This window comes from Nelumbo nucifera, chromosome 1, assembly GCF_055504915.1.
Source record: "Nelumbo nucifera cultivar China Antique chromosome 1, China Antique-T2T, whole genome shotgun sequence".
NCBI lineage: Eukaryota > Viridiplantae > Streptophyta > Magnoliopsida > Proteales > Nelumbonaceae > Nelumbo > Nelumbo nucifera.
The window spans coordinates 58,492,258-58,510,266 of NC_142649.1; the positions used below are offsets into that span (position 1 = coordinate 58,492,258).

At 39.1% G+C, this 18,009-nt stretch overlaps 1 protein-coding gene across 1 annotated transcript in view; it reads left to right on the plus strand.

The window, feature by feature from the left end:
* LOC104585840 (Protein kinase superfamily protein) overlaps positions 1–8,660 on the plus strand; it is a 46,057-nt gene extending 37,397 nt beyond the window's left edge. The window contains exons 11-13 of the mRNA XM_010242843.3: positions 5,883–6,206; positions 7,316–7,543; positions 8,238–8,660. Coding sequence (XP_010241145.1) covers positions 5,883–6,206; positions 7,316–7,543; positions 8,238–8,372 — 687 coding nt within the window. The 3' untranslated portion in view covers positions 8,373–8,660. The remainder of the gene's footprint in view (positions 1–5,882; positions 6,207–7,315; positions 7,544–8,237) is intronic.
* Positions 8,661–18,009: the final 9,349 nt, after the last annotated feature.

Sequence of the window (18,009 nt, forward strand, 5' to 3'; positions counted from 1 at the left end):
AAACTGGAGCCTAATTGCATGTCAACTCGATATGCTGTTGTGCTTCATCGTATCAAGGATGCAGAAAGGTCTCAAGATCCCACTGAACAACTTTCATGGGCTGCGAATGGAATGGCTTCAATACTCAGAGAAGGGGACTCTACAACAATTGAGCTTTGGATAGCATGGGCAGGACTTGCCATGGTTCACAAGGCTCAGCATGAAATTGCAACAACGTTTGGAACTGGACATAATGATTTGACGGAAGTGGAAGAGCGAGCTCTGTACACACTAAAGCAGGCAATAGAAGAGGATCTAGATGATGCGGTTCAGTGGCACCAGCTTGGCCTTCACAATCTTTGTACTCTACAGTTCAAGACATCTCAAAAGTACCTTAAGGCTGCAGTTGGCCACGACAAAGAATGCAGCTACGCATGGTCAAATCTTGGTATCTCACTATAGCTGTCTGAGGATGAACCCTCTTCATTGGAACCCAATCCAGGAGGGAAAAATCATTCCACCTATCCGGGATTCCTTTGACTGTGTTTCAAGACACCCATCCTGAATTCGAGCTTGAGGACAAGCTCGTAGTCCAGGGGCGCCGGCAGCAACAACAGTAATTTAGTGCAGCAGCAGCAGTAATTTAGTGTTCTCAGCAGCAGCAATTTAGTGTTCTCATCCTATCTTATCTATTCAGTATTCTTACCTTATTTGCTTTCAGTAGCAGGGATTAGTAGGAGTCTTATCTATTCAGTGTTCTTATCTTATCAGTTCAGTAGTATGGATTAGTAGGGAGTCTTATCTTATCTTATCTTATCAGTTTAGTAGGATAGATTAAGGGAGTCTTATCTTATCTTGTCTTATTAGTAGGATAGATTAAGGAAGTCTTATCTTGTCTTATCAGTTAATAGGATAGAGTAGTAGATTAGCAAGGAGTCCTCCTAAAAGTAGGATTCTACCTCTTGTAATCTCCTATTTAAGGAGCTGATATTATTCAATAAAGGTATCGAAAATTTCAGTCAAGAAGGAGAGCAAGGAGAGTTAGGTGATCTCTTGGACAAATCACCATTAAGGCACCAAGATAGGTTGATCAAGAGCAGGGAGGAACAAGGGAAAACAGGAGGTTTTCCCCGTGGACCGACCCGTAACGAGATCCTATTCCCGGGCCCATAACAAATAAATACAAGTGGGTCGGCTAGGAGAGAGGTGATTTAGACTCTCTTCTAGTCTGGCCGAACTCTCTTTCTCTTCTTCTTCTTTCTCTTTTCTTTCTTCTTCTCTGCTTCGACCTAGAATCTACTAGGGTTTACTTACATGGTATCAGAGCTGTAAGGTCGTATCCTCCTTTCTTTCTTGCCGCTGTTCTCTTTCTGGGTTCGCCGCCAACTTTCACAGTCATCTTCATTTTTCAACTGACTTGAGTGGAGGTTCGATAAGGGGCTGAAAAGGAGCTGTCGTTTCGTGGGCCTGGAGGTGAGAATGCCTCCGGTCGTTGTTGTGGTGGTCGTTGAAGTGGTATACTAAACCCTCTATTCAGTGTACGAAGAGGGCTGAAGGTGGACAGGTATGAACACTGCTGTTGTTTGTCCAAGTAAGGGACTGTGAATGTTTTTTTTTTTTTTTGCTTCAAAAGTTGGTTGTTGTGGAGCTCGGTGTGACTGATATACATATCAGTAGTGTTCCTCTGCATTTTTCCTCATATGTGTGCCGAAAGAAGAGTTGTCGACTGCTGAAGTTCACGACAGCAGTGGTGTGGTGGTGGTTGTGTTGTGGTAATTGGTATCTATGATTCTAAATATTTAAAAGTGAACTCCTAGACCTTGTGTGTAATCAGTTATGTAGTATGAAGAACAAGTGTCCAATGTAATTATTGAGTGATTTCAGCCTTAGTGTGTTGATGGTGAATGGTTCTGCAGTGTGCAGCCCAGGTGTTTGATGTGATGACTGAGTGATTCCAGCCTTGGTGTGTAGTGTGTAATGTGCATTTGAAGAAGTTGGAGTTGGTGGTGTTATAAGTGAGATAAGTCTTGTGAAAGAGTGTGAGGTTGTGTTGTATATTTGAAGGTGAAATAATTAAGATGGCTTCATTTGAAAATGGGAATGACAACAAAACAGGTGTCATGCTTTCTCCAGACTATCTAAGTGTTCAAATGACATCTATCAAGTTGAATGGTGAGAATTATGTACCATGGGAAAAATCTGTGGATGTGTTCTTGAAGGCCAAAAGGAAGGTAAAACATGTGAGAGAGGAGAAACCTCCCTCTGATTCCCCTGGGTTCAGTGACTGAGAACAAGAAAATGCACAGATAATGACATGGCTCTGGAACAGCATGGAACCAAAGATTAGTTGAACTTCATGTTCCTAGATACAACTAAGGAAATCTGGGATCATGCTAAGAAACTGTACTTTGGACAAGACAATACAACTAGGGTGTATCAGTTGTACCAAGAGTACTTCAATTTGAAGCAAGAGAGTCAAAGCTTAGAAGAGTACTATGCAAGTTTGAGGAACATCCGTAATGAGATCAATGTGTATCACCCTCTAACATCAGATGTTCAAATCCAACAACAACAACATGAGCAGCTTAATGTGACAAGGTTTCTTGTGGGTTTGAAGGCTGAGTATGAGCCTGTCAAGCACAAATATTGGGGGGGGGGGGGGTCTGCTCTCCCCTCACTTGAAGAAGTTTTTGCCCGTCTTAAGAGGACTCAGAAAGGGTATAAGTGTTATAATCCTAAATCCCATAAATCGTTTGTGTGCTCTGATGTCACCTTCTTTGAATCAGTTCCGTTTTTCTCAGATGCTGGGGTCTCTTCCTCTCCCTCAGTGGTTCCTCTTCCTGTACCTGTTGTGGACACCCTTCCCGTAGCTCTTATTTCTACTGCAGATGCACATCCTATGCTTGTTATTACTGAGAGGCCACCAATCACTCAAGTGTATACCCGCAGAAGTGCATCGGACCCTCCTCCACTTCAGCCCCTATTGACAGATCCTGCTACTGCTCCTTCTCCCTCAGATCTTGATCTTCCTATTGCTCTGCGGAAAGGTAAACGTACTTGTACTTCTCACCCCATTTCACACTATGTTTCTATTGCTCACCTTTCTGCTGCTCATTGCAATTTTATATCATTACTCTCATCTGTTCCCATCCCCAAGACTGTCCAGGAAGCTCTTACCTCCCTAGGGTGGCGGCAAGCCATGGAAGAACTCTTTGCTCTACAACATAATCACACGTGGGAACTCACCGCTCTTCCTCCCGGTAAGCACACTGTTGGGTGTAAATGGGTCTACACAGTGAAGTATCTTCCTGATGGCAGTGTGGAGCGATTGAAGGCGAGGTTAGTGGCCAAGGGTTATTCTCAGTTGTATGGTGTTAACTATATGGACACATTTTCTCCTGTGGCTAAGATTGGTTCAGTTTGGGTGTTGATTTCATTAGCTGCTATGTATGATTGGCCTCTTGTACAACTTGACATAAAAAATGCCTTCCTACATGGTGATCTCGTTGAGGAAGTGTATATGGAGCAACTACTAGGGTTTGTTGCTCAGGGGGAGGCTGGTAAGGTGTGTAGGCTCAAAAAGGCAATTTATGGATTGAAACAATCTCCACGTGCTTGGTTTGGCAGGTTCAGTGAAGTGGTGAAAGCCTTTGGGATGAAACAGTGTTAGGTTGATCATTTTGTGTTCAGCTATAACTCAAAGGATGAGAAAATCTTGCTAGTCGTGTATGTGGATGATATTGTCATAACTGGGAGTGACAACAATGGAATCAACAGGTTGAAGAAATTCTTACAGGACCACTTCAATACGAAAGATCTGGGGAAGCTGAAGTATTTCCTGGGAATAGAGGTTGCGAGGTCAAAACATGGGATCAACCTATGTCAGAGAAAATATGTTCTTGATCTACTTGAAGAAACAGGGTTGTTAGGTGCTAAACCAGCAAAGACTCCTATGGATCTCAATGCCAAGTTGAGTGTTGATGCAGGTGAAGAGTTTGATGATCCTGGAAGATACAGAAGGTTGGTGGGAAAGTTGAACTACCTGACCATTACCCGACCAGATATATCATTTGTTGTGAGTGTGGTGAGTCAGTTTATGCAACATCCTCGGGTCCCTCACTGGGAAGCTGTTCTGAGAATTGTTAGGTACCTAAAGGGTGCTCCAGGTCGTGGTTTGTTATACCAAAATGGAGGAACTCTTGAGATAATAGGGTACACAGATGCTGATTGGGCTGGTTCTATATCAGACAGGAGATCAACTACAGGGTATTGTACCTTCCTTGGTGGCAATCTTGTAACTTGGAAGAGCAAGAAACAAACAGTGGTGGCAAGTAGTGCAGAAGCAGAGTACAGGGCTATGGCCCATATCACATGTGAACTAGTATGGCTGAAGAACTTGCTACAAGAGATGGGATTCTCAGTTGACAAACCCATGAAACTATATTGTGATAACCAAGCTGCTGTTCACATCTCTTCCAATCCTGTCTTTCATGAGAGAACTAAGCATATTGAGGTTGATTGTCACTTTGTAAGAGAGAAAGTAATAAGTGGGGTGATAACCACATCTCATGTGAGCTCAGGAAATCAGTGGGCAGATCTCTTCACAAAGGGATTGTCTCGGGGAAGAATAGATTACATTTGTAACAAGCTGAGACTATATGATATATACTCTCCAGCTTGAGGGGGAGTGTTAGAATGCTCAAGTCAGGGGTATTTTGGTCATTCTGGTTTATCTGCTTAAGAGTGAAAGGTCTATTGTATCTGAGTTTAAGTTATGTGTCTCATCTCTTATGAGGGACGAAATGGTCTTTCTTGTAACTCTATGATTTTGAATAAATACAAGTGGGTCGGCTAGGGGAGAGGTGATTTAGACTCTCTTCTAGTCTGGCCGAACTCTCTTTCTCTTTCTCTTCTTCTTCTTTCTCTTTTTTTCCTTCTCTACTTCGACCTAGAATCTACTAGGGTTTACTTATAGAAGCCACAAAATGTCAGAGTTGTGCATTGGGTAAAGACATTGGAACTCTTTCAAGCATTCTTAGTTAGGGGTACAACTTGGGCAGGCCCAACCCGAGCCCGAACTGACCCAACCCAAAATTTTACATGGGATGGGATTGGACTTTTGGTCCTTGGGTTGGGCTTAGTCCCAAGAATTCAGGCATTTTTATTTTTTGGGTTGGGCCCGGGCTTAGACCTTAGGTAGCCCGAACCTGACCCGAGCCTGGCCCAACTATACACATTCCTACATATATATGTAAATTTTTGCATATGGGCATGAGATATGTAGGATCTGTCAATCTATTTCTACTTTCTAAGACTTGGTGTGATAAGGTGGGTACATATCCACTCAATTGGATATGCACTAGTGGTAAATTAATGTTGGTAAAATGAAGATTCCACTTACAGGCCAGAACTTGAATTTATGCAGTCTCTAGAAGAGATCTTTAAACCTCATAAAATTTGGAGTTTCAATATATTATTTCAATTTGGGTATTCAAATATAATGTTTCAAGTTTATTTGTTGCATCATTTATTTCCAACATTTTCTTTTTAGGAATTAATAATGAAATACATCTAAATAATAAGCATAACCTAAATGATTGGAATTAATATTTATTATCCAATACACCATATGTCAATTGGTGGATCATTCATAGCTGAGTTTGGTATATCCCAAAATTTTGGGGTTACATGGGTTCAACTCTTAGATGCATACCTGCACCTCAGAGTCACACCCAAACTGTTGTGTTATGGGAGTAGAGACTTCATTCACACATGTATTCTAATTGAATATTTGCTATTTTCTCGAAATTCAAAGTCTATAATTTTAAATTATATCTAGCCCATATACTTCCAAGTTAAGATTTATTCTATTCTCATTTTTCCTTTCTTTCTTTTCATTTCAGAGACTCCTAACAGATGAATCCCCGCGTCTTAGGAATGCATTGCGCTACACAATATATGGAAAATCTGGAGTTTTTGATGCTGAAAGGTTCATTGATGTCATGCAAGCTTTTGAGAACTTCATAACTGCAGCTAAAAGTGGAGGTGGAGAGAACCTTAATGGCAATATGGCTGAGCTTGGCCTTTTACAAAGCCAGACAGGTGCTATCATCCCAACTTCTCTATCTGGAACATCTCAGCCAGTCCAGCCAGTTCAAACAAGAGCAGCTCTGGCTTTTTTGTTGTCTGACAAAGGGAACTTTTTCCGAGAATTCCTTCTAGATGAGGTATTATGTCTACCTTGTTGATCATCAACCAGCATCAAAGAGAATTTATTTTAATAAAGTAAAGACTAAAGAGAAAGAGGAATCCTCCACTCATAAAGTGAAGGGGACCCAAAGTATATAAAACTGACATACACTAGTTGCAAAAGCATAAATCAACCTTGCTGCTCAGACTGAGGTTTGGAGCCTTGCAAACCAAGGTATAAAATACCAGTTTTGGTTGAAATGTTGACCACTTCAAAATAAAAATAAGAAATATTCTAGAAATATTGTAAGTTTCATGTTGATTTAATGTAAAATATTTATGAAAATATCTGTTAATATTTTTTGAAATTATAAAAGGTCATACTTTTTTTAAAATTATATCAGTATAAAGTGATAAAAGTTATGCTTTTAAAGCGATTATACCATTTTAAGATGATTATTTCATTTTGTTCAGAGGTATTTTTGTCTATTCATTGTTCATTATATAAATATTGCATGTGTGAATGCACAAACACTTGTTTCGTCTCTCACCATTCTGGTACTCTTGTATGGAACTTAACTAATATTCTTGTAATGGAGTGAAGATGTTGCTGCTTGTAGATATGTATACTGGATGTTTGAGACACAATTCTTGTCAAAATGTTCTGAAAATCGTAATTGTATTGTAAACCATGGAGAAAGTTGAATTGAAACGGATCTTAAATCATAAGATAAGTTATTTTTTTTTTACAAACTTGTGAAATAATCCACACAGTGGCTATTTAATCTACATCTGATTGAAATCTGGTCTTAAATAACCTAAATAGATCAATTTCTAACAAGGGCTTTAAAACAAGTCTCCCTTGAACAAACTAAATAGAAAAAAGAAATGACAAAATAGAGAAATAATTCTTAATTGAATTGATTTGAATCTCACGAATCATATAAATGTAAGATTTATGAATCAAATTGTGAGATTCAAACAAAAATTGTAAGATTTTTTTTGCAAAAGAAGGATTCAGACATAAGGTTCAAATTTAAACCCTTAGGGTATTCAAATCTTTAATTTGTATTGTGACTTGTAAGATTTGACAAGATTGCTTGTCATGATTCAAATCTTTAACTGTTGGTTTCGGCATATGAGGCAGATTGTGAAAGGGATTGATGCAATTTCAAGAGATCAGTTGGTTCAAATAATGGCAACTGTAGGATTGCAAAATTCAGCCCCAGTATTTAGTGTGATGCCTGCTCTAGGTCCTCTTAAGCCTTCAACCCTTGTACCAACTATCACAGAAGAGGACAAAGTTATATTGAACAATGTTCAGAAAGTTGTTGAATTCTTAACTGCTGGAGCTTCAGAATCAACATCAAATCAGGTATGCTTAAATTTAGATGTTATCAATAAAGCTTGCTTTTTCTGTGTCTAGAAGTAGATCAAAGTTTGCACATTCGATTTGTTTCAGAGTTGACTTATTTATGCCAATGGTACTGGCTATTGTATTAGAAAGTTTAATTTCTCTCTGTTTGACTAAGGGAAGCTTGTCTGAATATATTCTTGTCTTTGTCTTGGGCGAACTTTGTTTTGCTTAGATAGCTTCTGGAAAGGGATTTATAGTAGGGTCTTGGTGCATGTTAATCTAGTTAGTGTCATATATTAGAACCGTGATTTGGTGATGCATGACCCAAGAATCAAAATTGGAAATTTCTAGATTCTATAGGTATTGCCTTGCATCCATTACCACCCTTCTTCCTTTGTCAGTATCATTCAGGAAACAAAGGAATTTTGATCTGATATAAACTTGTATATTCTTCGCTGCTTAGCTGTGAAGTACTGAATACACCATCTTCAATGAAACCTTTATGAATATATTATTTTCAGTTGTTGCTAATGCTATGTCATAGTGGTCAAACCCACAGACCAAAATTTCTTTGGATTCTTGAAGGGAATTTGATGAATGTTCTAGCTCATACTTTTGTGGGGAAGAACCAACAGAACTTCTGCACATTGTTTATCTTTTACTTGATATAAAAGATGTCCCATTCATGTGCCTATGTTTTGGGTGTTGGCAGAATGTAAACGTTGTTAAGGTTGTCCAAGAACTTCTTCCGGTGTTGCCAGGCATCACAGCACGAGTTCTCCCTGAGGTGCTCAGTCGGTTATCTTCACGGGTGTTTGCACGCTTAATTCGGGAAACCTTCCTGTGAGGAACCCAATGTGACGACAACTGAAGTTTGACCTCTTGTACAAAATTCCTTATCCATGAATGCCTTATTTTTGTTTCTTCAATTTTCTATTGAAAGAAAGAAAGATATGTTTACAGAATGATATATGGTGTAACGAAGGTAAATGATTAAGCCAAGGGGGTGCCTGATCAACAGGCCAATTGGTATATGCCACAAAACAAGAGAGGTGACTACTTGATTCGTCATTTTTTCTTTATATTATGTATATAAACAAATTATAGCTTTTGAAATATAACGTCCATTATCCAATTTTAGATGGGTAAGGTCTTTAGGACCCTCTTATAAGTGTTTTAAGGTTCCCCCAATATGACTGAAAGTCTCTAACTGCATTTCATAATGCAACGTGAAAGTTGAAACCAGGTCCTGAAGCTTATTTTTTCAAATTTTGATCAATATGGACTACAACACGGAGCACTGTGTTAACGATACTTCCAGTGAAGAGGATGAAATCAAGGTTCAAAGTATCAGAAATGCAAGGTGAATCTGAAAAACAATTTTAAGAGATGTATTGGGATATGCTTTGGATACACATGGATATAAACGAAAACTCAAAATATACATAAAGATGTTAGGAAATTAAAAGAAATCTTAAAAAATATATTATTAACAATAATTACTAGTTTTATATGATTCTAAATAAGTCATTTAAATGTAAAAAATCATAATTTAATAATTTATATAAAGTGTGAGATATTGGGACATAATTAGTAACAAAATGTGAAAAAAACAAACAAATTAAAATGTGAAAAAAAACAAAAAAAAACAAAAATATATATGTATATACATCAATTTTCAAATAACCAATATAATTTATTTAATATCTTTTAGTATATAAAATTTAATAATTAATTCTAGCATTTATTATTTATTAATAAACACCCACTAAGAAAAGAGAATATTTATTTTAAAATAAAATGCATATACTCATAATAAACAAGTGGGGGTGACTTGGTGACGAACTTATGGTTGTTAAAGTTTAGTGATTAAGGTTCAAGTATTGCCATTGCCTAAAGTTTGTAGTTTTTACAAAAAAAAAAAAACTAAATTAATGAGAAAGAGAGAGAGATCATTAATTAACGAAATTAATGAAAGAATTTGAATTAGGTAGAGTAACTAACGAAATTAATGAGGGAGAATTCAGTATTAAATATAGATTAAGAAGGGGCTTTTATCTGTGTGATGCCTATGAAAAGAAACAACACAAGTAAATGTTACATGTTTCGTGTATTGGGTTCTTGTCATAACGATACGTATCAGCTAATATGGCCCTATGTTGCGATTTTTAAACCTTGGCTGAAATCCTTGTGCAATAGTAAGGGCCTTTTCGTTTCCTCTTAATTCTTACCTCTTAAGAGGAATCTTACAATTGTTTCCTCTTGTCTCTTATTTGTTATCTCTTAAAGGGTCTTGTGTAATAGTAAGGAGTTCAAATCAGCCCCCCACAATGTCCTACAGCACATCCCCACTGTGTATTGGGAACATCTCCCGATGATAATATCCCCAATGATGATGTCATCATTGGGAGATGTTCCCAATACATGGCGGGAATGTGCTGTGGGACATTATGGGGGGCTGATTCGGTCTCAATAGTAAGGGCCTTTTCCAATGACACCTCTAAAACACAAAACACTTCTCATTCCTTTTAATTCAAGGTCCTCATATGCAATAATAATAGTTATTATTATTATAATTAAAAGTTAGTTAATAACTAATTAATAATTAATTAATACTTATTATTATAATAATTAATGATTATTACTTATTAAATAATAATTAATAAATAGTAATTATCATTAATTAATTCATAATTAATATAATAATTATTATTAAATAATAATTAATTATTAATGATTATAAAATTTTTTAATATTATCTCTTTATTGAATTACAAAAAATAAAAATAATTAATAATTATTATTACTATTAATTATTAAATTTTCTTAATTAATTACAATTAATTATTACTAATAATTATAATTCATCTTTAATTAATAATAATTATTAACTATTATATTAATTATTATTAATTATTAATTAATAATTAATTGTTAATTAACAATAATTGTTTATTAATGATTATTAATTGTTATTAGATAATTGTTAATCTTTATAATAATTTTTAATATTATTTTTTATTGAATTACATAAACAAACAAAAATTTTCATATATGGGGTTAAAATGGATATTTGACAATTTTCAGAATTCAGAACAACATTCTCTGCATTCAGAGTTTAGAGGAGAAAAAAATTCACCAATACTAATATACCTCTTAATGTAATTATTGCACTTTCAGATGTCAGAGAAAACAAATAGATCGTAATTGTAACTGAGAATGAAAGAATGTATGAATTAAGCGAAGGGTAGCTCCATAGCTTCAGATGCCCTTATTCAGGATTTCTACCATAAAAGCAAACTAGTGGAAGAACTCATCTTCTCTTCATCCATAGATAGCAACTAAAAGATGATACAGGGAGATGAAGATGAGCATGGCAAGGGTAAAGACAATCAGGGGTGGTAATGCTGGTTCTGTTGGTGTCCTTTATGGTGGCAACTGGCAAGTAGGGTGAGCGAGCTGTGAGATGTAGTTGGTGCGAATAGATGAAGCACCTAGGCTGGTCCATTCCATGGTGGCTCCCTTGTATCATAGAAACATTTGGTGCAACTCTTGGAGCTAGGTTGGGAAGAGTGGTTAGAACTTACAAAGGCCATACCTATGGACCTATGATTAGGTAGCAGTGTTCATTAAGGCTGTGTTTGGTTTGAAAGATAAGATGATAGGGAAAGGTAAGGAAATTGAGTTTAGCATTGTTATATCAAACCCTCTCCATCCAGAAACTCAAGGATGATCTGTGCCCAAGGGCTTTAAGTCAGGATGGGTTGTTCAACCCCCAACCTTTACCCTAACCCAACCCAATGACTTCAGGTTGGGTTGGTATTGGCCAGATTGGATTGAGTTTAGATCATGGGCATTCACATCTTGGTCAAATGGAACTATGCCTGATTCTCTCATGAATCGCCTTCACCATAGGTATGGCATTCAAGGTCTGAGCCTGGGGAGAAATCTTTCTTCCTAGATGCAAGGGTTTATTTCTTTGAGTGTTATATGTTCACATTTAAATCCAAAATTGTTGATACATAAATACATGTGCATAAATATGAATGCCAACAAACCTGACCTAACTCTAGCCCATGAACAATATAATTGTTATTAGAAAATGTTAGATTTATAGATTTAGTTTTACAATGTCACCATGTGAATAGGCTGGGGCCGCTGGGCCTGGTGAAAGGTAAGCTCAATTCGAACCTCACCTGATGCCCAATTAAGATCGACCTAAACCCAACACAATAGAGTTGGATCAGGGCGGATTTCATCACTTAACCCAATTGTTTGGCATCCCTAAATATGAAGACGCATTGGATTAGGGCTGGATCGTTGTGCCCAAGGCCCACAACCTCTTTAAAACATGTAACTGATTGGCATATTTTGCCTGCTAGGGCATTGCTCTGGTTTCACATTTGGTCTAGCCTAAGGATCAAAGTATCGTATCAGACAACTTGGATACAAATACAGATATAATTGTACTTTGGAAATGTATAGACACAGACGAAAGATATGAAAACACATGGATACATTAGGAAAATATAAACAAATTCCATAAATACATCATTTAATACACTAGTTTTAAAATTAAAATAGCTATAGATAAGATATAAATGCATAAGAAATATATATTTTAATGGTATATATAAAGAAATATATTACAATTAATGTAATGGGATGCATATATATCATACAATTTTATTGATAATCCATTAATTAAGAGTCCAAGACTCATATTATATAGATATTTACAAATTAACACATGCATAAAACCATTATCATGTTATACTCTATTTAAGTTCAAGACACAAATAAATGCAATTATTATATTTTAATTACTATATCAATTATTTTTTATTTTATTATTTTTAATCTTCAACATTAACATAAAAAGTCAACTAAATATTGTTTTATAAACAATATATTTACTTTTGTAAATAATAAACATGTTATTATAAAATGTAAATCAAAATATTAACTGATAATTTATAAAATATATAATCTTAACTTAAAATATTTTTGATATCTATATATTAAAAATTTTAAAATGCATATCATATGCAAATTCATAATTTTTAATTACTAAAATAATTATTATATTATTAACATTTTTATTTTAATAATTTTTTGAAATAATAAATAATTTTTTTATATAAATTTAATATTACATGCTTGAATATTTTCCAAATAAAATTTTTTATTTTATAAACAGTAAATATGTTATTATCTAGTATAAATTAAAATATCAATTAATGATTTATAAAACTATATTAAAATTATACATACATACATACATACATACATACATACATACATACTACACATGTATACATAAATGAATTTTAAGTACTAAAATACTTATTCTATTATTAATATTTTTATTTGTGTAAATGTATTAAGAGTAAAAAATCAAATTTTGATATAAATATAAAATTGGTAAAAGTACAATTATTTCATGTGACATTTGATATGTTTCTACTAATTTAACCCTTGTATTACATTTTAGGATTATGTTTGAGACACCATATTTGAGAGAGGTACTTACTCTCTTTTCTCCAAAGCACATTATTATAGGCATGCATTTTTAAACAATAACTAATTATAACTCATGCACATAATGTCAATGTGTAATGTTGTGGCTAATTAAGTTTATAAAATTTATCTCAAAGTTATTTGATACAATGCTATGCATTTGAACAAACAGAAGAGGCTTGGTGAGATGATTATCTCATAAAATATGAACAGAGCTTCATGATTACAAAAACTTGTAGTTCTGCATCAATCACACATGCTCATCTGTCAACATCTAAATCGCTTTTTATCCTCCACCATACTTTTCGAACCATTGTTGATCTAGACAGTCAGACTGTTCAACTCGGGAACCGTTTAGGCAATCGGTTCTATTTTATCCCAAACCCGGTCCTCGGTCAAAAACTGTTTAATCGGTCAACAATTTGTTGACTCGGGCAGTTGAACCATCAACCCATCAACCCCATCCAATGGTTTTTGGCCGTTTTCTATTTTTAATTATTATTTTTTTATTTTTTTTTTATTTTTGTTGTTAGAACAGGTCGTCTGTTCAAACTGGATGGTTGAACCGTCAATCAAAAAATTGGTGGCTAGAACGGTTCCGTTTCTAGGTCATTTTTTAAAGCCATGGCCTCCATAGATTGGGTGGGTTTAAATCTGTCAATTATACCTACCTACCTCAGTTTGATCCCAAAAGTTGAGAAAGCTAAAACGAGCTAAGGGTTTCAGACCTATTGGCTTAAAAAATGTGTTCTATAAAATTGTAGCCAAGGTCATCACCAATAGATTAAAGTCCACTCTCCCAAAGATGATTTCAACATTCCAAAGTGCTTTTACCCTGGCAGAAACATAACAATAATACTGTTGCTGGTCAAAATGGGCTGAGGGCAACATTGTAAATTTGCTCCCAAGCTGAGGTTGTTGAGTGGTTCAAGGTTCGAGGTGGCCGGGGACTAGTAAGCTGGTCCTGCAAGGAATGGAGGGAGGAGGACGTCAGAGGCCCCTGGGTTGGTACCCGAGGCGGAGACTCTGACAGTACTAGGACGATGCCTGAGGTGTGAACACTTAGATGAGGCCACAAAGGAGAATAAGAGTTCTCAAGTGCTTGTTCTTGAGTTCAAGTTCCAGTCCCTTACCTTGAGGGGGTCACCTCCTATTTATACTTGAGACTGCCTGGAGGTAGGTGAGCTCGGACAGTTTGAATGCAGTCCATACACGGGGAGCGCGACCATCCGAAGCTACCAGGTGACTCCGCGCTATTGATTCCAGAAAGCCCGTTGAGCTCTGCTTCACGCGCGCCCTGATTGGGTCCACTCTGAGTGCCGTCACCTAACACATGTTGATCCTCTATTGGACCAGGCCACATGCGCCTACATCATTTCTCAAGTATAAATAGGAGGTGACCCCCTCAAGGTAAGGGATTGGAACTTGAACTCAAGAACAAGCACTTGTGAACTCTTATTCTCCTTTATGGCCATGTCTGAGTGTTCACACCTCAGGCCTCGTCCACCTCACACCCCTCCTAGTACTAACATGACCGTTGGAGTCTCCACCTCGGGTACCAACCCGGGGGCCTCTGACATCCTCCTCCCTCCATTCCTTGTAGGACTGGCTTATTAGTCCTCGGCCACCTCGGACCTCGGACTGCTCAACAACACCTCGGCTTGGGAGCAAATTTATAGTGTTGCCCTCAACCCATTTCGATCGGCAACAATTGACACCGTTTGTGGTAACACCGCTAAGACTTCCCTCAATCAAACTTCCTTAAAAATTAAAAGGATCAACTCCTCAGCCTAACCTTTAGCTGACATGGTGAGAAACATCAAGAATGCTCAGAACCTGGTCAACAACTCCAAGCGCTCCTCGACTGGCTGGACACCACCTCGCCCAGCGGATTGACGAGGCGTACCCCTAGGTAGGATTCTGCCCCCAAGGCGGCCGCCCCGCCGGAAGCTCGGGCCACTAGGGTGAGTACGCAACCGTAGACCCGTTAGCCCTTGGTTCAATCGACTCCCACTGGGCTAACTCATCAGAATCCGATAGCAGCCGACGTGCCAGCCAACCACTAAGAACCTCCAGACCTCCCAATCGAAGGGGGGAAGAATCAACACAGTCTCGGGACCATCGTCGAGACCAAGAACACCATCACCAAAGAGAAGACTCCCGGGACGAAGGCAGGTGGTCAGGCCACCACAGCCCCCCTCTGAGGGCCGAGGACCGATGCTGCACCTCTCCCTCTCGCATCTTGGATCTCCAAAACCTCCTGAATGACAGACGAGCTAGAAGGAACGGACACGGGCCCATGTTAGAGTTTTTGGGGATTCAGGCCAACCCCTGTTGGGCCCGAGAGGACCTCGGCGGGGCCTAGGCCCCCTCGAATAAAAGATTGTTGACCTACAAGCCCAGCTCAAGCCTCGACTAGTCAGAACCCTCCATCCAAGAGGATGGATGCCTTCACCCCAGACATCATCTTCGAACTTCTCCCACCGCATTTCAAAGCGCCTGTGCTCAAGATGTACGATGGGATGACCGAGACCCAGACGACCACCTTGAAACTTTCAAGGTGCTCATGCTCCTATATGGATACTCTGACGCCCTGACGTGCTAGACTTTCTAGGCGACCTTCAAGGGAGCAGCTCGTCGATGGTTCTCCAGGCTCCCTCATCGCTCCATTGGTTTGTGGGAGCAATTTGCTAGCCTCTTCCTTGTCCACTTCATCAAATGCAAACAATGCTAGAAGATCGATTGCTTGATAGTCATCAAATAGAAGTGCGACGAGAGTTTGCGGTCCTACATCAACCACTTCAAGAAAGAGGAACTCAACGTTCGAGACCTCGACCCCATGGTCTCTATGCACGCCGCCATTAACGACCTCCTACCTGGCTCGACCCTCGAGTGTTTGGTAGCCAAGACTCCGCCAAAGTCCAAGGCAGAATTTCTCAAGAAGGCTTAGAAGTACATCGCTGCCGAGGAGGCCTTGGCTGGCGATTATCAAGAAGGTGAGGCTAGCTGCCATCATGGAGGCCCAGAGAAGAAGAGAAGGAATGGAGACAACCGCAATAGCGACAATAACAACAACAAGGACAACAAGAAGCCACCGACCTCGGCCCTGGCTTACAATCAGTACATGCCACTCAACTCCACCTCGATGAAAATCTTGATGCAAGTTGGGAAGGAGGAATACATGAAGTGGCCAGAGAAGATGAAGAGGAACCCCAAGAGGGGAAACCCGAAAAAATACTGCAAGTACCACCATCGCATCGGCCATGACACCGAGGATTGCTATGAGTTGAAAAATGAAATAGAGTTCCTCATCCACTGCGACTGCCTCAAGTAATATGTTAGAGGCGAAGTTGGGGCCTTGTCCTCGTCGCAGTAGCAGCAGGAACACCAACAACTATCTGGCGTCATAGACATCGTCGCCGAGGGCACGACCTTGGGTGGAGCCTTGGCCTCGGCCCACAAGGCAACTGAACATCCAGGGACAAGCCCCCAAGAAGGCAAAATAGGAACAAACCCTCGCATTTATTGGTGAGGACTTGAAAGGTATCTCAGTCCCCTACGATGGCGCGCTTGTGATCTCGGCCATCATAGCAAATTTTATGGTGAAGAGGATTTTGGTGGACAACGGCTCCTCGACTTCCATCCTCTTCTATGGTGCATTTGAAAAGATGAAGCTGATGCCCAAGAGCCTTTAGCCCACCGAAGCACCACTCGTCAGCTTCTCCGACAATGTGGTCAGGCTGGAAGGAAGAATCACCCTACTCATTATGGTAGAGACAGAGCCCCGACAGGTGACAAGGATGAACAAGTTCCAGGTCGTGAGGATCGGCTCCCCCTACAACTCCATTATTAGAAGGCTGACCCTCCATGCAATGAAGACAACCATCTCCTCCTACCACCTTTCCCTCAAATTCCCCACCAAGCACAGTGTCAGAGTCATCCGGGGGGACCAACAAGCTGCCCGACAGTGCTATGTGGCAGCACTGAAGGGTATGAACAAGGAAGCATTGGCACTCAAGGGCCTCGACCTTAGGGAGGAACCAACGAGCCGAGGCCAACCAACTAAGGACCTCATCTCGGTTCCCCTAGATGAGGCCGAGCCCAAAAAGACAATTTGCATTGGGTCCGACCTTCCCCTAGAGAGGCTATCCGAACTGGTAAGTTTCCTCAGAACTAATGTTGATGTCTTTGCTAGGTTTGCCACTAACATGCCCGGAATTGACCCTTCGGTCATTACTCATAGGCTAAGCGTGGACCTGAGCTCTAGGCCAGTTTAGAAAAGAAAGAGGAACTTTGCACCAGAGCATTAGAAGGCTATAGGAGAGGAAGTTGTTAAGCTACTTGACGCCAACTTCATCCGAGAGATACACTACCCTAACTTGTTTTCAAATGTGGTTATGTTAAAGAAAGGTAATGGAAAATGGCGGATCTGTATTGACTTCACGGACCTCAACCAAACCTGCCCCAATGACAGTTTTCCTTTGCCGATGATAGACCACCTTGTCGACGCCACCATAGGGTAAGATCTATTGAGCTTCACGGATGCCTTCTCTGGATACAACCAGGTCAAGATGCACCCCGAAGACAAAGGGAAGACCTCATTCATCATCGAGTACAACACGTACTGTTACAAGATCATGCCCTTCGGCCTTAAGAATGCCAGGGTCACTTACCAATGGCTCGTCAACAAGGTCTTCAAGCACCAAATGGGAAGAAACGTCGAAGTCTACATGGATGATATGGTGGTGAAGAGTTTAAAAGCTGACTAGCATACCTCGGACCTGGCCGAGACCTTTGACACCTTGTGAAGATTTAACATGAAGCTCAATCCCACCAAGTGTGCCTTCAATGTCACCTTAGGAAAGTTCTTAGGCTTCGTCGTCACGTAGCGAGGCATATAGGCCAACATAGAGAAGATCCGAGCTATCCTGGATATGGCACCACCTCGGTCAGTCAAGGAAACC